The 17624-nt window shown below is 41.5% G+C and overlaps 1 protein-coding gene across 1 annotated transcript; it reads left to right on the forward strand.

The window, feature by feature from the left end:
• Positions 1-51: 51 nt before the first annotated feature.
• On the forward strand, positions 52-16970 carry RNASEH2C (ribonuclease H2 subunit C). Its single transcript, XM_089658081.1, has 5 exons — positions 52-207; positions 293-454; positions 4178-4290; positions 10975-11094; positions 16470-16970. The coding sequence occupies exons 1-5, from the start codon at positions 150-152 to the stop codon at positions 16488-16490; spliced, it is 474 nt and encodes a 157-aa protein (XP_089514207.1). The 5' UTR covers positions 52-149; the 3' UTR covers positions 16491-16970.
• Positions 16971-17624: the final 654 nt, after the last annotated feature.

Here is a 17624-nt window from a genome sequence, read left to right on the forward strand (position 1 = left end):
TTTTTTTCCTAGTTATCTGACATTAACTGAGCTATAAATATGCGGCAGGTGATGTACATGTTCTAAGAATATGACGATAGCTGTCCTTTATTGTAGGTCACATATTAAATTTCCAGAGTACGACTACATTTCCCAGCATACCTAACAGCATGGGTGCCGTTCACCGTCACTTCCTGCAGTCTGTGCGGTGGCGGGAGAGTGCAGTAGGTGAGTGTTGGAAAGGTTGGTGTGATCAATGTGCTTCTATAGAGATGAATGGGTCATTGTATAATGTACATCTGTCCTTCCTCAGACATGACTGACAGCCGCGCTGCCCCCTGCGCCCGCCTGGAGCTCCACACCCTGTCCTCGGCTACCCAGGAGCCGCTCCACCTCCTCCCCTGTGTGATACAGAGACAGGGGGCGGCCAGAGTCACCGAGTACTTCACCCCGGCCATGAGGGAGGCCTCTGGAGGTGAGTGGGCTGATTATTGAGGGAGGGAGAGAGAGGGCCTGGTACTGCCTACCTACCTCTGAGTATGCTGTATGAGGAGCATTCCACCCAGTACCCTGACTGGTGGAGGTAGGTATCTGTACTACACGCCCCCTATACACACAGGTAAGTGGTTGTCTGTTAGGCCTCATGCCTAAGAGTGCTGCTTTTGAGGGCACTTGGTGTTTTTTTTTTCCCCCTGCCTCTAAACACCCCTCCATGTTGGTCTATGCATCTGCCCACACATAGGTGTTTAGAGGCAGAAAACCAAACCCAGTCGGCTCCCCTAGGAGCAGTGGTGTTTTGGCAGAAAAAAATGCTTGATGTGCATAATTGTGTCCAAATGTGTGAACACTCAGCGTGCTTAGTACATTAACCTCTTGGCGCCGGCCGTACGCACATGTTCGGCCGCCCGGCGTCTGGGCCTTGACGCCGAGCGGCCACATATTTGCGTGCAATTAAGAAAAATATATGTGCTGAGAGCGCGTGCTCCCAGCACACATATTCGGTACTCACAGAAAGGTCCCGATCTCCTCTTTCGATCAGGACCTTTCCCGATCATGTGACAGCGAATCACGGCGGTTACATGACCCTAAAACCCCGCCCCACCTCCTGGCTTCTGAAATTTTTAAAGGGCTGGGAGGTGCCGGCGCCAAGGGATTAACCACTTGAAGACCACCTAATGTACATCAGCAGCAGCTACAGGCATCACCCCGGTATTGTTTTTCTACTGTAGCCGATTCTTCTTTTTTTTTTCTTTTTTTTTTGTTATAAGCAATCTTACCAGCTAATTAGCCACTGGATTGGTTTTGCAGGTGGTGAAAGGAGGTGTCCCCCCCTACCCCCCACTTCCGCAGCCGTCCAGTGCCTCTCCGAGCACAACGATTTTCCAGCTAAAGGATACTGATCGATGTGCCAGCAGCCTGAATCGATTGTTACTGGGTCCGGTTAATTACGCAACTAACCCTCCACACTACCACCACCTCCTTTTTGATCAGAGAAAAAGGAAACTCGCGTTCATCTATGACACTATAATGGTTGATATAATCGACTGCATAACCTGGTCATAATACAGGCCTGTTATACAGAGGGTTAACACAAACAGTAGTGTCTCTTTAAAGGCAGAGATTCGTAAATTGCAATTAAGAGCTATAGAAACAGTTCAACACTTTCAGAAAGAAAGATTTATTACTAAAAGGGTCAAACAGGTGCAATAAAAATATTTACAGAGAAGATGTAACTAAGATAGATATATATCTATATCTATCTATCTATCGAAAACAGCACAGCAAAGAGATAACGGAAAAGTTAAAGGGTTAAGTTATTTGCCATTAAGCCTTGGATGTAAGCTGATCACGTTTCAGAGCGAAAGGCACAGGTCTCTCCAGGTGGTATATTGATGTTAAAATGGGAGATGTCTTCAAACTTAACTCTTAGGCTTGACAGCCTGCTTTAAAGTTTCCCAGCAGGGGGTGGTTCTGAAGTAAAAGACCAATCCCCTGTTTAGGGAGGGATCATCAGGCGGAATCCTAAACTGGAGCCCACATCTTTCATAATTCATATTCTGGTCCATAACTTTCCATCTGCCCAAGCGACAGTCCACCCGCGGGTATATTATTATGCAGACAAGTCTGAGGATTATTTTGATATGAATTACAAAATTATATATTGCACGGTTCACGAGTTCTATGTTTCGGCTTCCCTGATGGTCCAAGATAAGGCGAGTGACCCATAAAACTGTTTGCCTGCTCGCCTGCTCATCGTCCATCCAATGATATGTCCAGCTTTTATGTATGTCTCTCATATTCCAAGATATGAGACATAGGGGAAAAATGGATCTTTTAAAAATGTTAACAGGTGTGGGCTTCTTGGGAATGCCTTGAACTCCTGGGAAGGCTCCCTTATCTTTTTACGAGGTGTGAAATTACACAGGTTCTTTGGACAGTGCTGCACCACCTGGCTCCCTGCCAGGAGCTGGCCTGTGACACTTTTAACACACATCTGTCACTGTGCCTCTCAGGAACGGAGGGGGAAGGAGAATGAGGGAATAACATGGCTACAGACTGCGTCAGTCTCTGGCACGCACGTTTGCGACACCCACTGTTTCCCCCTTGCTCGTACTCATACATAAACGGCAATTGCAGCACATGTGAGGTATTGCCGCGACTATCCAAGCAAGAGCAAAAATTCAAGCACCAGACCTCCTGTGTAACTCTAAACTGATAACCACTAAAGGCATTTAAAGCTTCATCCAAAAGTCCAGTTCAGAAGGTGCTTGGAGATACCTCTGTAAATTTGCAGTATCACAATAATTGGGAGAAATAAATACGGACTCCTGTACCACAATTTTATCTTTTAAAAGCACATAGGGATTTTATTATAAAATTGTAATCTTCAAATTGTTTATCACACTTACAAAGACTGTAATCTTATGTGATCAGAAATACCAGTCTCAAAAGTCATCCAAAGTAATCCAAAATTTCCATGTTCTCCCTGTGCTTGCTTGGGTTTCCTCCAGGTATTCCGGTTTCCTCCCACATGCCAAAGACATGCTGGTAGGTTAATTGGCTCCTGTCCAAATTGGCCCTAGTATGTGTTTGTATGAATGTGAGTTAAGATTGTACATCCCTTGAGGGTTAGGGACTGATTTGAATGTACAATATATACAGTATGTAAAGCGCTGCGTAAAGTGATAGCATTATATAAGTACCTGAAATAAATAAATACAATTATAATGCTTACTCATCCAGAAGTGACAGTGTCATGCCTGTGTAGCGGTGACCAAGAATCAACAGTTGTAACATGGCGTAAGATTGGTCAAAGTTGTTGCTGCTCATGTATCCTCAAGCTGTGGGGAGAGCTAAGATGCAAGAGGTAAAGGCACTGCGATCACTCCAAAACCCTGCTAGGAGTTGGGGACTCGAGCTGGAAGTGGCGCACTGGATGTGACCTCATTGGAACCGGAAGGATCTGCTGGCTGGAAGATGCACCTTACTGGAACGCAAGGCTCATCGCTGCAGATGTGGGATTAGGCTGTTGTCAAAAAATGCGTTTTTGGTGTGGCGCTCACACAGGCGTATGATGTAGTGTGAACAAGGTCTTAAAGCCCAGCTCCAGGAAAAAAAAAAATACCCTTACAGTGAGGTCGCCAGTACTGCAAGAGTTAATTCATCATTTATTCTAGGGGCAGATGTATGGCCGAAGATTTTTTTGACCTGTAGGTCACAGGTGTGCACTTACTTTTTGCTCTCTTGCGACCCAGTGTCTACTGATAGTGGGCTATTATTGTCACAGAGCTGCTCCAGGCTCTTGAAGGATCCTAACCATAAGAATAATGGGACTAAGACAAAAAGATGTGATTATCTAATGCCGTTGATTGTAGAGCTGAACCTCAGTTGAATTAAAAGGAAAACAAATGTACAGTTATGTATACATTAAAAACGTTTTTTTTTTCTTTTTATGCACATTTCACATTTCCCTGTCAGTGAAGACACTGAATCAAACAAGTATGCCAAATTAAATCTTTTCATTTATTACTCCTGAATGTAAACAGAGCGATATTTATACTGGCCTAAGAATATGATGATAGATCTGAAAACACTAAGAAAAGGCAGACTAACAGGTTAAAATTGTAAGGTTGCTCAGTATGCCTGGATATATGAAAATAGCTAATTTGTTTATTGCAATTTCCCTTCTTTTATACAGGTAAAGAGGTCTCTTTCAGAGGCAGAATGCTCCGAGGACAGGAAGTTGCTGTACCTGAAGGCTATATGGGGATTGTCCTGAAGGAGGATAATAAACCTTTCTCTGAGGAAGAGGTAAAACTGCTTATGTGACATAGCATAATTAGATTATTTCACTCAACTGTCATTTTAAAACAAAAATTTCTTCAGTATGTAAGTACTATGTATATTCTTGCTTATTGGTTTTGCTCATATGTTGTTTAACTGGTTCCCTGCCACCCTATAGCAGAAATACTGCTGCAGGGCTGTGCAAAATCATGTATACGTACAGTGGATATAAAAAGTCTACACACCCCTGTTAAAATGTCAAGTTTTTGTGATGTAAAAAAATTAGACAAAGATAAATCATTTCAGAACTTTTTTTCTACCTTTTTATTGTAACCTATAAACTGTACAACATAGTTGAACAACAAACTGGAGGGAAGTTAAAATAATATGGTTGCATAAGTGTGCCCCCCTAAACTAATACTTTTTTGAAGTACCTTTTGATTTTATTACAGCACTCAGTCTTTTTGGGTAAGGGCTCATGTACACTGCTGCTGATAAACTCACATTTAGGAGCTGTTCAGCGTTTTTTTCCAGCAGCTCCTGAACTCACCCTAATGTTTTCCTATGTGTCCATGTACACATCTTTGTTTATAGGCATGTGAGTTTACAGTCCTTTTTTTGAACGCACCAAACTTGTGTTCAGCAGTCGATTTTTTCAGCGTTTCAAACGCAAAACGCTTGTAAATGCGGCTAAACAGACTTTTTTTACCTACGTTTTCCAGCAGTCAGTTTCCATCGTTCAGAAGTGTCCCGTGTACATGGGGCCTATGAGTCTACATAGTTACATAGTTAGTCTGGCTAAAAAAAGACAAACGTTCAACCATTTAAAAAAAAAAAAAGTTATCATCCTATACCCACAGTTGATCCAGAGGAAGGCAAAAAAAAACAGCAAATCTTGATCCAATTTGCTCCTGCAGGGAGAAAAAATTCCTTCCTGATCCCCTGAGAGGCAATCGGATATACCCTGGATCAACTTTACCTATAAATGTTAATATCCAGTTATATTCTGTGTATCTAAGAAAGAATCCAGACCTTTTTTATAGCAATCCACTGAGCTGGCCAGAACCAACTCTTGAGGGAGTCTATTCCACATTTTCACAGCTCTCACTGTGAAGAAACCTTTCCGTGTTTGGAGTTTAAATTTCTTTTCCTCCAGACTTAGAGTGCTCCCTTATCTTCTGTGATGACCTCAGGGTGAATCGCTCTACACCGGGTTCACTATATGAACCACTGATGTATTTATACATGTTGATCATATCCCCCCTTAATCTCCTGTTCTCAAAAGAGAATAAATTCAGTTCCTCTAATTTTTCCTCATATCTGAGCTCCTCCATGCTTCTTATCTGCCCTTCTCTGTAGTTTCTCCAGTTCCCCAATGTTCTTTTTATGAATTGGTGCCCAAAACTGAACTGCATATTCCAGATGAGGTTTTACTAATGATATGTACAGGGGTAATATGATATCTCTCTCTCTGGAGTCTATACCTCTTTTAATACAAGAGAGGATTTTGCTCGCTTTAGAAACCGCAGCTTGGCATTGCATCTCATTATTAAGCTTGTGATCTACCAGAACTCCCAGATCCTTCTCATCCATTGATTTCCCCAGTTGTACCCCCCCAGTATGTATAATACATGCATATTCTTAGCCCCCAAGTGCATAACCTTACATTTATCAACATTAAACCTCATTTGCCACATAGTTGCTCAATTAAACAGTACATTGAGGTTGGCTTGTACGTTGAAGACATCCTGTAAGGACGTTATTCCACTGCACAGCTTGGTGTCATCTGCAAAGACTGAAATAGGATTTTTAATCTCAGACCATATATCGTTTATAAATATATTAAAAAGTAAGGGCCCCAACACTGAACCTTGGGGTACATCACTGACAACCCTAGACCATTCAGAATATGAATCATTAATCACTACTCTTTGAATAGGATCTTTTAGCCAGTTTTCTATCCATTTACATATGGATTTTTCCAAGCCTGTAGACTTTACCTACACATTAGCCATGTGTGGGGAACTGTGTCAAACGCTTTTGCAAAATCCAAGTATACCACGTCCACCGCCACCCCTCTGTCCAAGGTATTGCTTCTTTGTATACACAGAGCTGAAGAAGGTATTTAATAAATTTGCCTTCTCTTTGTCCACAGTCACACACTAGGTAATTTTGTCAAGGGCCTACATGCTTGGACCGGACCTTTTTACTATTAATATATTTGAAGGATTTTTGGGGGTTGGTCCTGCTATCTTTTGCAATCTGTTGTTCATTTTAAATTTTTGCGGCCTTATTTCCTTTTTGCATATTCTGTTATATTCTTTGTAATGTTTAAACGATGATAGCGTTCCTTCATTTTTATATTTAATAAAAGCTCTTTTCTTATTATCGATAGCTGTTTTAACTTTGGCCGTACGCCTCATAGGTTTGATTTTTTTGCCTTTTTAAACTTGTTGCCCATGGAATATATTTTGCAGCATGTTCGCATACAGTCTTTTTGAAGAACTCCCATTTCTGTGTTGTGTTCATCAATATTCCCTCCCAGTCTAAGTCTATCAGCATCTTGGCTTGGCAATATTTGCCCACTCTTCTTTGCAAAAAACACTCAAAATCAGTCAGATTGCAAGGGCATCTCCTGTGCACAGCCCTCTTCAGATCACCCCACAGATTTTCAGTCGGATTCAGGTCTAGGCTCTGGCTGGGCCATTCCAAAACTTTATTCTTCTTCTGGTGAAGCCATTCCTTTTGTTGATTTGGATGTATGATTTGGGTCGTTTCCATGCTGAAAGATGAAGTTCCTCTTCATGTTCAGCTCTATAGCAGAACCCTAAAGGTTTTGTGCCAATATTGACTGGTATTTGGAATGGTTCATAATTCCCTCTACCTTGACTAATGCAGGCCATAGATGGGTCGAAAATCGGCCGATTTTCTTTAAAAAAACGTAAAATCGGTCGTTCAAGCGGCCGACGTTACCAGCAACGGTAAAAAAAATTGGCCGATTTTCATCCCGTCCACAGCCGGCAAAAAGTGTCCCTGCAGAGAGCTCCGCTATTTCTTTGACAGTTCCTTGACATTTATAGCGGTTGCAACAATGTATTTGTATCCATTTAGGATACAGATGTTTTTATTCAGAAACAAATAGATACAATGTTGCAACCGCTATAAATGTCAAGGAACTGTCAAAGAAATAGCGGAGCTCTCTGCAGGGACATTTTTTGCCAGACTGGAATTCCTCTTCTTCTTCATCCTCTTCTTCTTCTTCATCCTCTTCTTCTTCTTCATCCTCTTCTTCTTCTTCATCCTCTTCTTCTTCTTCATCCTCTTTTTCATCCTCTTCTTCATCTTCCTCTTCTTCTTCATCCTCTTCTTCTTCATCCTCTTCTTCTTCATCCTCTTCTTCTTCATCCTCTTCTTCTTCATCCTCTTCTTCATCCTCTTCTTCTTCATCCTCTTCTTCTTCTTCTTCATCCTCTTCTTCTTTTTTCTTCTTCTTTTTGTCTTCCTCTTGCAGGTCACTGCTCATGCGCAGATTTTTTTTTATCTGTAAAAAGATCGGCCGATTTGCCCATCATTGCCGCGAAAATCGGCCGATCGGCAAAATCGGCTGATTTTTTTCCAACTTTACCGATAAAAAAAAAATCTGCCAAAATACCGAAAAACGGCCGAACAATTAGCCCACTAACGATCCGAAAATCGTCCGATTTTATGTTCGGCCGAAAAATCGGCCGATTTTCGACCCATCTATGGCCTGCATTAGGACCCAGTTCCAGCTGAAGAAAAACCGCCCCAAAGCACGATGCTGCCACCATTATGCTTCACTATTGGTATGGTGTTCTTTTGGTGAAGTGCAGTTTTGTTTTTGTGCCAAACATATCTTTTGGAATTATGGCCAAAAAGTTCAACCTTGGTTTCATGAGACCATAACACATTTTCCCACATGCTCTTGGGAGACTTCAGATGTGTTTTTTTTTTGTTTTTGTAAAATTTAGCTGGACTAGGAGGTTTTCCTTCATTAAAAAAAAAAAAAAAAAAAAAAAAAGGCTTCCGTCTTGCCACTCTACCCAGACATGTGAAGAATACGGGAGATTGTTGTCACTTGTACCACACAGTCAGTTCTTGCCATATATTCCTGCAGCTCCTGTAATGTTGCTGTAGGCCTCTTGGCAGCTTCACAGACCAGTTTTCTTCTCGTCTTTTCATCAATGTTGGAGGGACGTCCAGTTCTTGGTAATGTCGCTGTTGTGCCATATTTTCTCCACTTGATGATGACTGTCTTCACTGTGTTCCATGGTCTATCTAATGCCTTGGAAATTCTTTTGTACCCTTCTCCTGACTGATACCTTTTAACTTGGGGTTGCACCGACCTTTTTAGTGGCCGAAACGTTTCGGCCAAAAACAACCATGTTGGCCAATATAAAAATAAGCACCGATACAGCGCCGTTCGGTGGCTTTCACCTTTACCTGAGAAATCACTGAATGATCCCAGTGCTGGGCATAGAGATAAGTGAAGGAAAGATGGCCTCCACTCATCTCTATGCCCTTGGAGGACCAGAGTGATTTCACTATGGAGATTTTTAAGTACCATAGTTTGACGTCATTCCATGAGAGTGTGCAATTTGAAAGCATGACATGTTGGATATCTATTTACTCACCGTAACATAATCTTTCATAATTTGCAAAAACATTTGGGTATATATTGTTATGATTTAAAAAAAAAACAAAAAAACCCCACAAGTGTGTTTTTTTTTTTTTTTTTTTTTTTTTTTTCCCCCCAAAAAAATATATATACATTTTTAAAAAAAACCATCTGTTTCAGTATTCGGCCAAGTGCATCCTGAATTTTTGCTTTTGGCACCAGAATTTTCATTTCGGTGCACCACTACTTTTAACAATGAGGTCCCTTTGATGCTTTGGAAGCTCTCTGCGGACCATGGCTTTTGCTTGTAGGATGTGGCTAAGAAAATGTCAGGAAAGACCTACTAGAACAGCTGAACTTTATTTGGGGTTTATCAGAGGCACTTGAATTGATGGCAAGTGTGTACTGACTCCTATTTAATGTGATTGCTTAATTCTGAACACAGCTACATCCCCAGTTATAAGAGGGTGTGCACACTTGTGCAACCACATTTTAGTTTTTTTGTTTACTCCTCCTCCAAAAAAGATTTCAGTTTTTCAATTGAGTTGTACAGTTTATAGGTCACATTAAAGGTGCAAAAAGTTCTGAAATTATTTGTCTCGTTTTTTTTACATCACAGAAACCTGACATTTTAACGGGTGTGTAGACTTTTTATATCCACTGTACGTGATTTTGCATTTCCGGGATAGGGGGCGCGCACGCGCCGACCTTGGCAGCTACAGCTGTTGATCACTGGGTCCCAACTGGAGATTCCCCGCTGGCATCTGGTGATCACCCAGGAACAGTGAAAGGGGAGAGGTCTGTGTGTAAACAACACAGATCTCTCCCCTGTCAGCACAAACAGGCTGCTTTGTATTGCTCTGCACAGCAGAGCAATACAAAGCAGCTTGTCTACATAGTACAACACAGCACACTCTGTAAAACACAACACAGCACACTGTTAACCTTTTGATCGCCACAGATGTTAACCCCTCCTTTCCCAGTGTTATTAGTACAGTGCCGTTGTTTATTAGCACTAATCACTGGGATGTCAATGGCAGTTAGTCAGTTCCCCACAGTGTCAAAATGCCCGCCACAGTCCTGCTATAAGTTGCTGATCATGGCCATACATTACTGGATTTTTTTTCTCATTTTGTCTCTGATAGTTGAGGTCTACCTATGATGCCAATTACAGGCCTCTCTCATCTTTTTAAGTGGGAGAACTTGCACAATTGGTGGCTGACTAAATACTTTTTTGCCCCACTGTATATCCTTAACCTCAGGCCTGGCATGTTGCACCCCCTTCCTGTCCAGGCCTGCTTTCATTTCTCAGTGCTCTCATAGTTTGACAATTGTTTCTTCATTGCAAAACTGAACCCAAATTAATTTTATTGATTTTCAAGACCACGTTTTTGTATTTCATAACCACTGTAATTTTTTTTTTTTTTTTAGTACTTTTTACGATAGAAGGGAGAAAACGCCTCTCTGCTGTAAAACATATTAATAAAAAATGGCAAAACAGTATGAACACCTCCAAAATTACCTTTTTTTTTTTTTTTTTTTTGGAAATGAAGAAATGTGATGGTATTGAGGTGGTTAAAATTAATTTAAGGTGTGCTTAGCCCTAAAAGTTACACAGGAAGCCAAGTGCATGTCTTTTGTTATTAGTGGAAGAAAGGTGAAATGTTAGATGCTCGGCTTGATGATATAGATAACCCCAAACACACTTAAGACCCCGTCCCCCAATAAAGAAAAAAATATTGCACAACATTGATGTTCAGTGGCATTGTAAAACATTTTGTTGGCACGTTAGAAATATGTATATATGTAGTAGGTACATCTAAAGTAGATTGGTGATTTTACAATCTGATTGTAGTTTGCGGCTATCTTAAAATGAACATTCTGACACTCATGACCTGTTCAGCCCTTAGGTTGCAGGAGCCACCAGCTTGGGAGGGATTTTTAGATGAGCAGATTGCAAAAAATTACTCCCATTTGAGGGTTAAAGCTGTACATTTGCCTTCATGAACCAAGATGTTTGGATTTAGGATCCCTTTAAAATAGGTATCACATTGCTTTGTCTTCCTTTATTCCAGGATCGTTCACTGACAGTCAGAACCACTTTTCAGTCTTTTACGCAATGGAACCTGGAAACGCCACCATCTGCAGATGATGTCTTAGTGATGTCACTAGCATGGCCGAAAATTGCTGCTGCGGTAACACATTCAGACCATAGTATTTTAATTGCGCAGTCATTTCAAGCATAATTGTCTGTATTTAGTTTACACAGGATCAGTAGTAATTCATAGAATATATGGGTTATACTGCTGCCTTCAGGAGGAATTGGACATTGGTAAACAAGCTTTTGGCCAGCCAGGTGTAGCCCTTCCCATTCCAATGGTTGTTCAGCTTGTAGAAAAGCAACAGTAGAAGTATTGTTGTTTCTTCAAGGAACACAGGATTAGTAGTATTTCATAGACAGTAGGACCATTCAAAAACAGTCCACCTGAAGGGTGAGCAACAGCGACACTAATGGGCCCACATAACAAAGAAGTAAAAACGGGGCAGCCTGCAGCTCAAAGGACTGCCTGAAAGACCTTATGCCTGAAGATGGCGATGGATGAGTCTTAACTTCTTCAAGTAGGCCGTACACAAATGCCTAGACGCTGAGCGGCCGCATATTTGTGTGCAATTACGAAAAACATATGTGCTGAGAATGCGCACTCCCAGCACACATGTCCGGTACTCACGGAAAGGTCCCGATCTCTTTCGATTGGGACCTTTCCTGATCATGTGACCGCCGTGACAGTGAATCACAGCGGTCACATGACCCTAAAACCCACCTCCCGGCTCCTGAAACCCTTAAAGGGCTGGGAGGCAACGGCGCCAAGGGGTTAAACATCCACCAGGTGATAGTCTTGCAAATCTGGAAAATAGATGCCTAATAAACACTCAAAAATCTAGAATGTGCTTTGAAGGGAAAAGCTGGAACTTTGTGATTAAGGCCATAAGCCTAAACGATCTGTGTGCACCATAAAGAGAGTGCATCAAGAAGGTGGTCCCGCATATTGGGGGCCATCAGGAATGACAAAAAGAGAGACATTTAAGAGGAAGGAGTGACTGCAAGATGAAAGCAAACAGCATGAACTACTTCCAAGATGTAAAGAGAAATCTTTTTTTGTATTTTCAGACCGAACAAAGAAATATAAACCCAGTGCCCTGGTTAAGACGAAATACCAAAACCACCTTAAAAGGATTGTTCATTACAAGGCAGGGCAGCTAGCTTAGACAAAGGCCTTGCAGAGGTGGTGGCAAGAAGGAAGGTAAATTTGAGAGTAAGGGGAAAATATCCCTGATAGGTTCAAAAGGTTGTTTCTGAAGAGCTGACAGAACCAAATTTAGATCCCACATTCACAGGTGGGAATATGAGACACCCCACAAAAATGTCTTAACCAAAGAATGGAAGTCTTTGGAACAAGATCGCAGATCTGAAATGTCACTTGACAGTGCTCAGGACCAGATATTGTTTCAGGTCAAATTGCAGAAAAGTCAGGATTCTTCCTACCAAATACTTCCTTAAAGAGATCTAAAAACCCCAAAAAGATGTTATGTCAGCAAAAGGCATGCACAGCAAGCATTTTCTGTGTTGCAGTTCAGCAGACCAATTTTAGCCAAAGTTACAGTGGTAAGAAAAGGTATATGAACCCCTTGGAATTACACAGTTCTAAACTGTCTCTATGGACAATTTGTCTAAGTAATCATTCACACCATGTGCAGATGCGTCAGTTTTTCTGCACACCTTAGAGACCAATAGGTTTTTTTCTTTTTTTTTTTTATGCCCTTGTCTATGTGCTCTGTTCACACAAAAAAAAACACTGGTATTACGTGCGGGCATGACATCAACACTGCGGTGTGAACAGGGTACGTAACTGACACACATGAAAACTGATGTCAACATGTATAAAAACTGATATGAAACTGATGTAAACTCATGTCTCTGCAAGTGAAATCTGCGTGAATTGCCATCAGTTTTCATGCACGTATGGTGTGAACAAGGCTTAACGGTCGACTGACAGATGCCTAAATACTTAGAAATTACTTTGTATACTTTTCCAGCCTAAAGGACTCATTCACACCATAAGCAGAAACCTGTGTTTTTCTACATTAGAAAAAAGCAAGTCTCTGCAAAACAATTGTTTTCTATGTGGTCCACACCAAACGCAGGTGTGATGTGCGGAATTATGTAGAATGCCTGCAGCTACACTGATGGAAACTGACAGCACTGCTCTGCACTCCATGTGAGAGGCAGTGAAAAGGAGAGCAGAGCGGTGCCTTCTCTCCCAGTGTCCCAACAGCAGGACCGCATATAAGGGGGCAGCAGGAAGTAGCAGATGGTGGTCACAGGGGGCTACAGATGGCCAGCTTCTCCTCACTGAAGCTGTTGCTGGCCAGCTTCTCCCCCTCTCCCTCCCTCTGGCTTTTAGGGGTTGCAATGAGCACACAGGAATTGTTTAGGATGGAAAGCAGGAAAAGGGGCCAGTAAATGTCATTTACCGACCCCTTCTTCTTATGAATAAACACAGCGAGTGATCGGTGCCAATCACTCGCTGTGTTCATTATATATGAAGCATACACAATATTTACTGTTTCAGTTTATGAATGAGCATGAGTCTCCGTATACAGCCTCCTGCTCATTCTGCAGTGCAGCCATGCTGCAGAGAAAAAAAATGAGGAATGATCTCAATCCCTTTTTTCTTTCTTTTTAAAGTGAGACATCAGGGATCCCCCCCTCCCAAAAAAAAAAAATTGTGAAAATATAATGTAATGTGTATGTAAAATAAAGTGTAAAGCCTCATTTAGACCTGTGGTTGGGGGGGGGGGGTAAAAATGCACAGTTGAGGGAGATTTAGACATGTCTAAGGGCTCATTCATACCATCTGCACAGACTGCCAAACTGCAGGTCTCTGCGATACACACAATTGTTTTATATAAGTCTCTTGTTCACACCAAAACGTGCGGAGCAGTGCAGAATTATGCAGCATGTCTCCATTTTTCCTCACAGCTCCACACTGAAACGCAGACCAAACTGACAGCCCTGCTCTGCATGACCCCTGTGTGACAGGAAGTGGGAGGGAAAGCAGAATTGTGCTCTGTCTATACTGCCCACAATACTTTCCCTCATGTCAGATCGTGGCTGGGATAATGCTGCTCCTCCGGTATGTCTGGTGCAAGGGGAATGTTGTTGGGCACGGATGGTGGGGGACAGAGCGGCGGCACAGTAGAGAAGGAAAGAATGGTGATGGATAGAATGGTGGGTGCAGGAGGACATAATCACGCAGGACACTGTTGGTGGGGGACACAATGGCTGGTACTGATGAGGAGGACAAAATGAGACAGGATGTGATGTCAATCTGTGTATAAAATTAAATGCTACTGAAAACCGATGTGAGCACATGTGCTAGACTGAGACAACATCATTTAAAACTCCAAGAGAACAACTTGGTTACTCACAAACCAACTGTTGAAAACAGGAAAAGGTTAGTGGGCAGAGATTATTGGGTTACTGTAGGTGTCGGCAAGCACAAAGTGAGGTGAAAGATGTGTGTCCTTTGCAATTAGATCAATGGTGGGAATATTGTTCCTCACCCTAAAAAGGTGGGAACAAAATATGTGGACCACTTGTAGTAGTTCCCAATGCCCAGAGATAGGACAGGGGAGTTTTAAGAGACTTTCCACAGTCTGGAACCTGGTAAGCACTCTGTAGCTAACAGTATATAAAGAATTTTGAACCCCCAAATGCAGAATTCACTACCTGAAGGTCACATTTCAGGTTTTCTTTGCTCAATTTTGGTCTCATCTGACCACAGCACTTTCTCCCAATCCTTCTCTGAATCATTAGATGTTCATTGGCAAACTTCAGACGGCCTGGACATGTGGCTCCTTGAGGAGGGGACCTTGCAGGTGCTGCAGGATTTCAATCCATGGCGGCGTATTGTGTTACCAATTGTTTGTTTGGTGACTGTAGTCCCAAATGCCTTGAGATCATTCACCAGCTTCTCCCGTGTAGTTCTGGGGTGATTCCTCACTTTTCTCATTATCATCCTTATCCCATGAGGCAAAACCTTGCATGGAGCTCCAGACCGATGGCGATTGATGGTAATTTTGTATTTTTCATTTGTGATTATTCGCTCCAACAGTTGTCTCCTCACCAAGCTTCTTGCTGATGGTCTTGTAGCCCGTTCCAGCCTTGTGCAGGTCTACAGTCGTGTCCCTGACATCCTTTGACAGCTCTTTGGTCAATTGCCCATGGTGGTGAGGTTTGAATGGAGGAAAGATTCTGTGGGCAGGTGTCTTTTATACACATAACGAGTTGTCATTAGGAGCACCTTCTTAAATTGACAGGACTAATCTGTGTACCACCTGAGCACATAGCCAGTCTGTGGAAGCCAGAATTATTATTGTAAAGGATCAAATACTTACTCACTGAACTCAATTTATAACCTTTTGGATCATGTGTTTTTTTTTTTTGGCTTTTTGGTTGATCTCTATCATTTAAAATACACCTATGATAAAAATTTTATAGACCCTTCATTTCTTTGTAAGTGGGAAAACTTAGAAAATATGCAGGGGATCAAATAATTATTTTTGCCATTGTATGCAGTCACTGTCATCTGAAAGCTGTCTTTTATGCCTAGCAAACACACCCATCTCTCGAGTCAGAATACAACCTCTCCACTGTAGCAGTAGGAGATCAGTATGTCAGAGGACATCATGGTAGGGTTCCAATTCTTGCTAGGTCCACCTGCAGCAGAGAATGCAGGTGGAGATCAGTTCTGAAAGCCTCCTGTTTCAGGAATTAATGGCAATTAGGCAGCACATATGGCTCAAAGTTGTTAGGACACAGGTCAGAAGCCACAGAGTGATGACACAAGCAGATCAAACCCATCATTCGGCAGTTGAATCCAACTTCAGGATCATGGGGTGGAGGGTGGGTGGTTGCCATGTGTACCACACACTTAGACTATCTAGGACTACACAACACTTACAAAGAAGAAATGTTTGGCTTGTAGAGTTGGCCTAAACATTGCTAAATATGGCTAGCAAAGTTGTTGTGGTATACTGGCTTTATGCCTAGCTTAAGTTAATAATCCAGTAGAAGAAACCTGTAAATACAAAGGCTATCTTTGTTGAAATCCCCTTTTGAAAATGCAAACTGCCTGTCTGTTATGTTTAGCCATTGTATTCAGCAGCTGCTGAGTCCCTAACATTGAACAGATATGAAGATCAGTGGTCAAATGTTCTTTTCCATTTAATATCTGTATATGTGTCCCTTACCAGTGACTTAGAATTTTTTTAGATGGTGATCAGCAATGGAAGAGTCTGGCTTTCTCTTTTTGTAGGCAGACCCTACTTAAATTTCTGCAAGCGTCAACGTTTATAGTTGCATGCATGTTGTACAGGCTAAGGCTGTGGAATTCAGTTTCTTGTTAGAAACTAAAACGTAGAAAATGGCTTTGCAGGCTGGTGAAATATATGAAGTGTGGCATACTCCACCTACAGTTCTATAATGTCATTCTTCTTTTCTTTTCAGGTCCATGCACCAGTTGATTAGAAGTTTACATTTCTGTCTACCAAGACGTATTTTTCCAGTAAATATTTTGCATATGTAAATATAGATTAAATGCATTCCATTACTCATTGTTGGTAAATTGAATACTGCACCTGTACTGTTACACCAAAAGTGTATCAAGTAGAATATTTTTATAATTAAAAAAAATGCTGTAAAACTGTCTATTCATAAAGGTATTGAAAGCCAGAAAAAAGTAGTAAAGTGTTTTTTTCTATTTAAAAACATCTACATCATGCAAAAAAATAGAACCGCTTTTATTGTAACCTTATCAGGATCAGGGATATGTTCTTTGCTAGATGATCTTATGGGACTGATATTCATAGCAGAAATTCCTGAACGGCTATCCTCCTTTATAGAACAGGCCATGTGACTAGCACTTGTTCTATTCCAGAATCTTCTGTTCTTTACAGAGTTAAAAATTTCAGCTGCATTACCCTTTAATAAAATGTGTGTTTTTGTTTTGTTGGTTTTTTTTTTTATAGTTCTGCTTGGGTAGTTTAGTGTAATATTGACACTGCAGATGCACAGTGACTTTTAGACCAGTGTGTTTGAGGAACATTTTATGAAACACTCTAAACACACTAAAAGAAATACTCCAAATCTGATATGTCTATTTTGAATAGATCTATTCTTATGCAAATTCTGAGGGCGCCTGTACACCACAATCGCTGTGTTCAGTTCTGCATGTGTGTTTACATGCGTTTGTTTTTTTGGGGGATTATTTATCATTTTATTTTCTTTATTATACATCACGGGACACAGAGCAGGCTATTTATGACTATGTGGGTTATATGCCACCTATAGTTGAATGGACACTGGCTGACCAATCAGAGGAGTCCTCCCCTATATATGCCCTCCTACACAGTAAGTACTTCAGTGTTTTTGCCAGTGTTTGTAAGGTGGATGGTCACTGAAAGTGGTGTTTGTGCTCCTGGAGCATACCTATTGTCTAATACGGTCACTATGAGATTCATGGACTTTAACCGGATCCATTTGGAAAGCTGTTTGGCAAAACAGATGGTACCCGAGCCTCGCTAGATAAGGAGAAGAATCCTCAGGGTTTTGCCTGTAATGCAGCCGTAAGGCATTTTCCAGTAGGGTGCTATACAGGCTCGA

This window comes from Staurois parvus, unplaced genomic scaffold (genome assembly GCF_062004578.1).
Source record: "Staurois parvus isolate SC_StPar_1 unplaced genomic scaffold, SC_StPar_1.0 ptg001051l, whole genome shotgun sequence".
NCBI lineage: Eukaryota > Metazoa > Chordata > Amphibia > Anura > Ranidae > Staurois > Staurois parvus.

Excerpts from the sequence above, each read along its gene's own strand:
- RNASEH2C (XM_089658081.1), top strand. The coding sequence starts at position 150 with ATGGGTGCCGTTCACCGTCACTTCCTGCAGTCTGTGCGGTGGCGGGAG. Across the intron at positions 455-4,177 it reads CATGAGGGAGGCCTCTGGAG|GTAAAGAGGTCTCTTTCAGA; the intron begins GTGAGTGGGCTG and ends TCTTTTATACAG. Across the intron at positions 11,095-16,469 it reads GGCCGAAAATTGCTGCTGCG|GTCCATGCACCAGTTGATTA; the intron begins GTAACACATTCA and ends TTTTCTTTTCAG.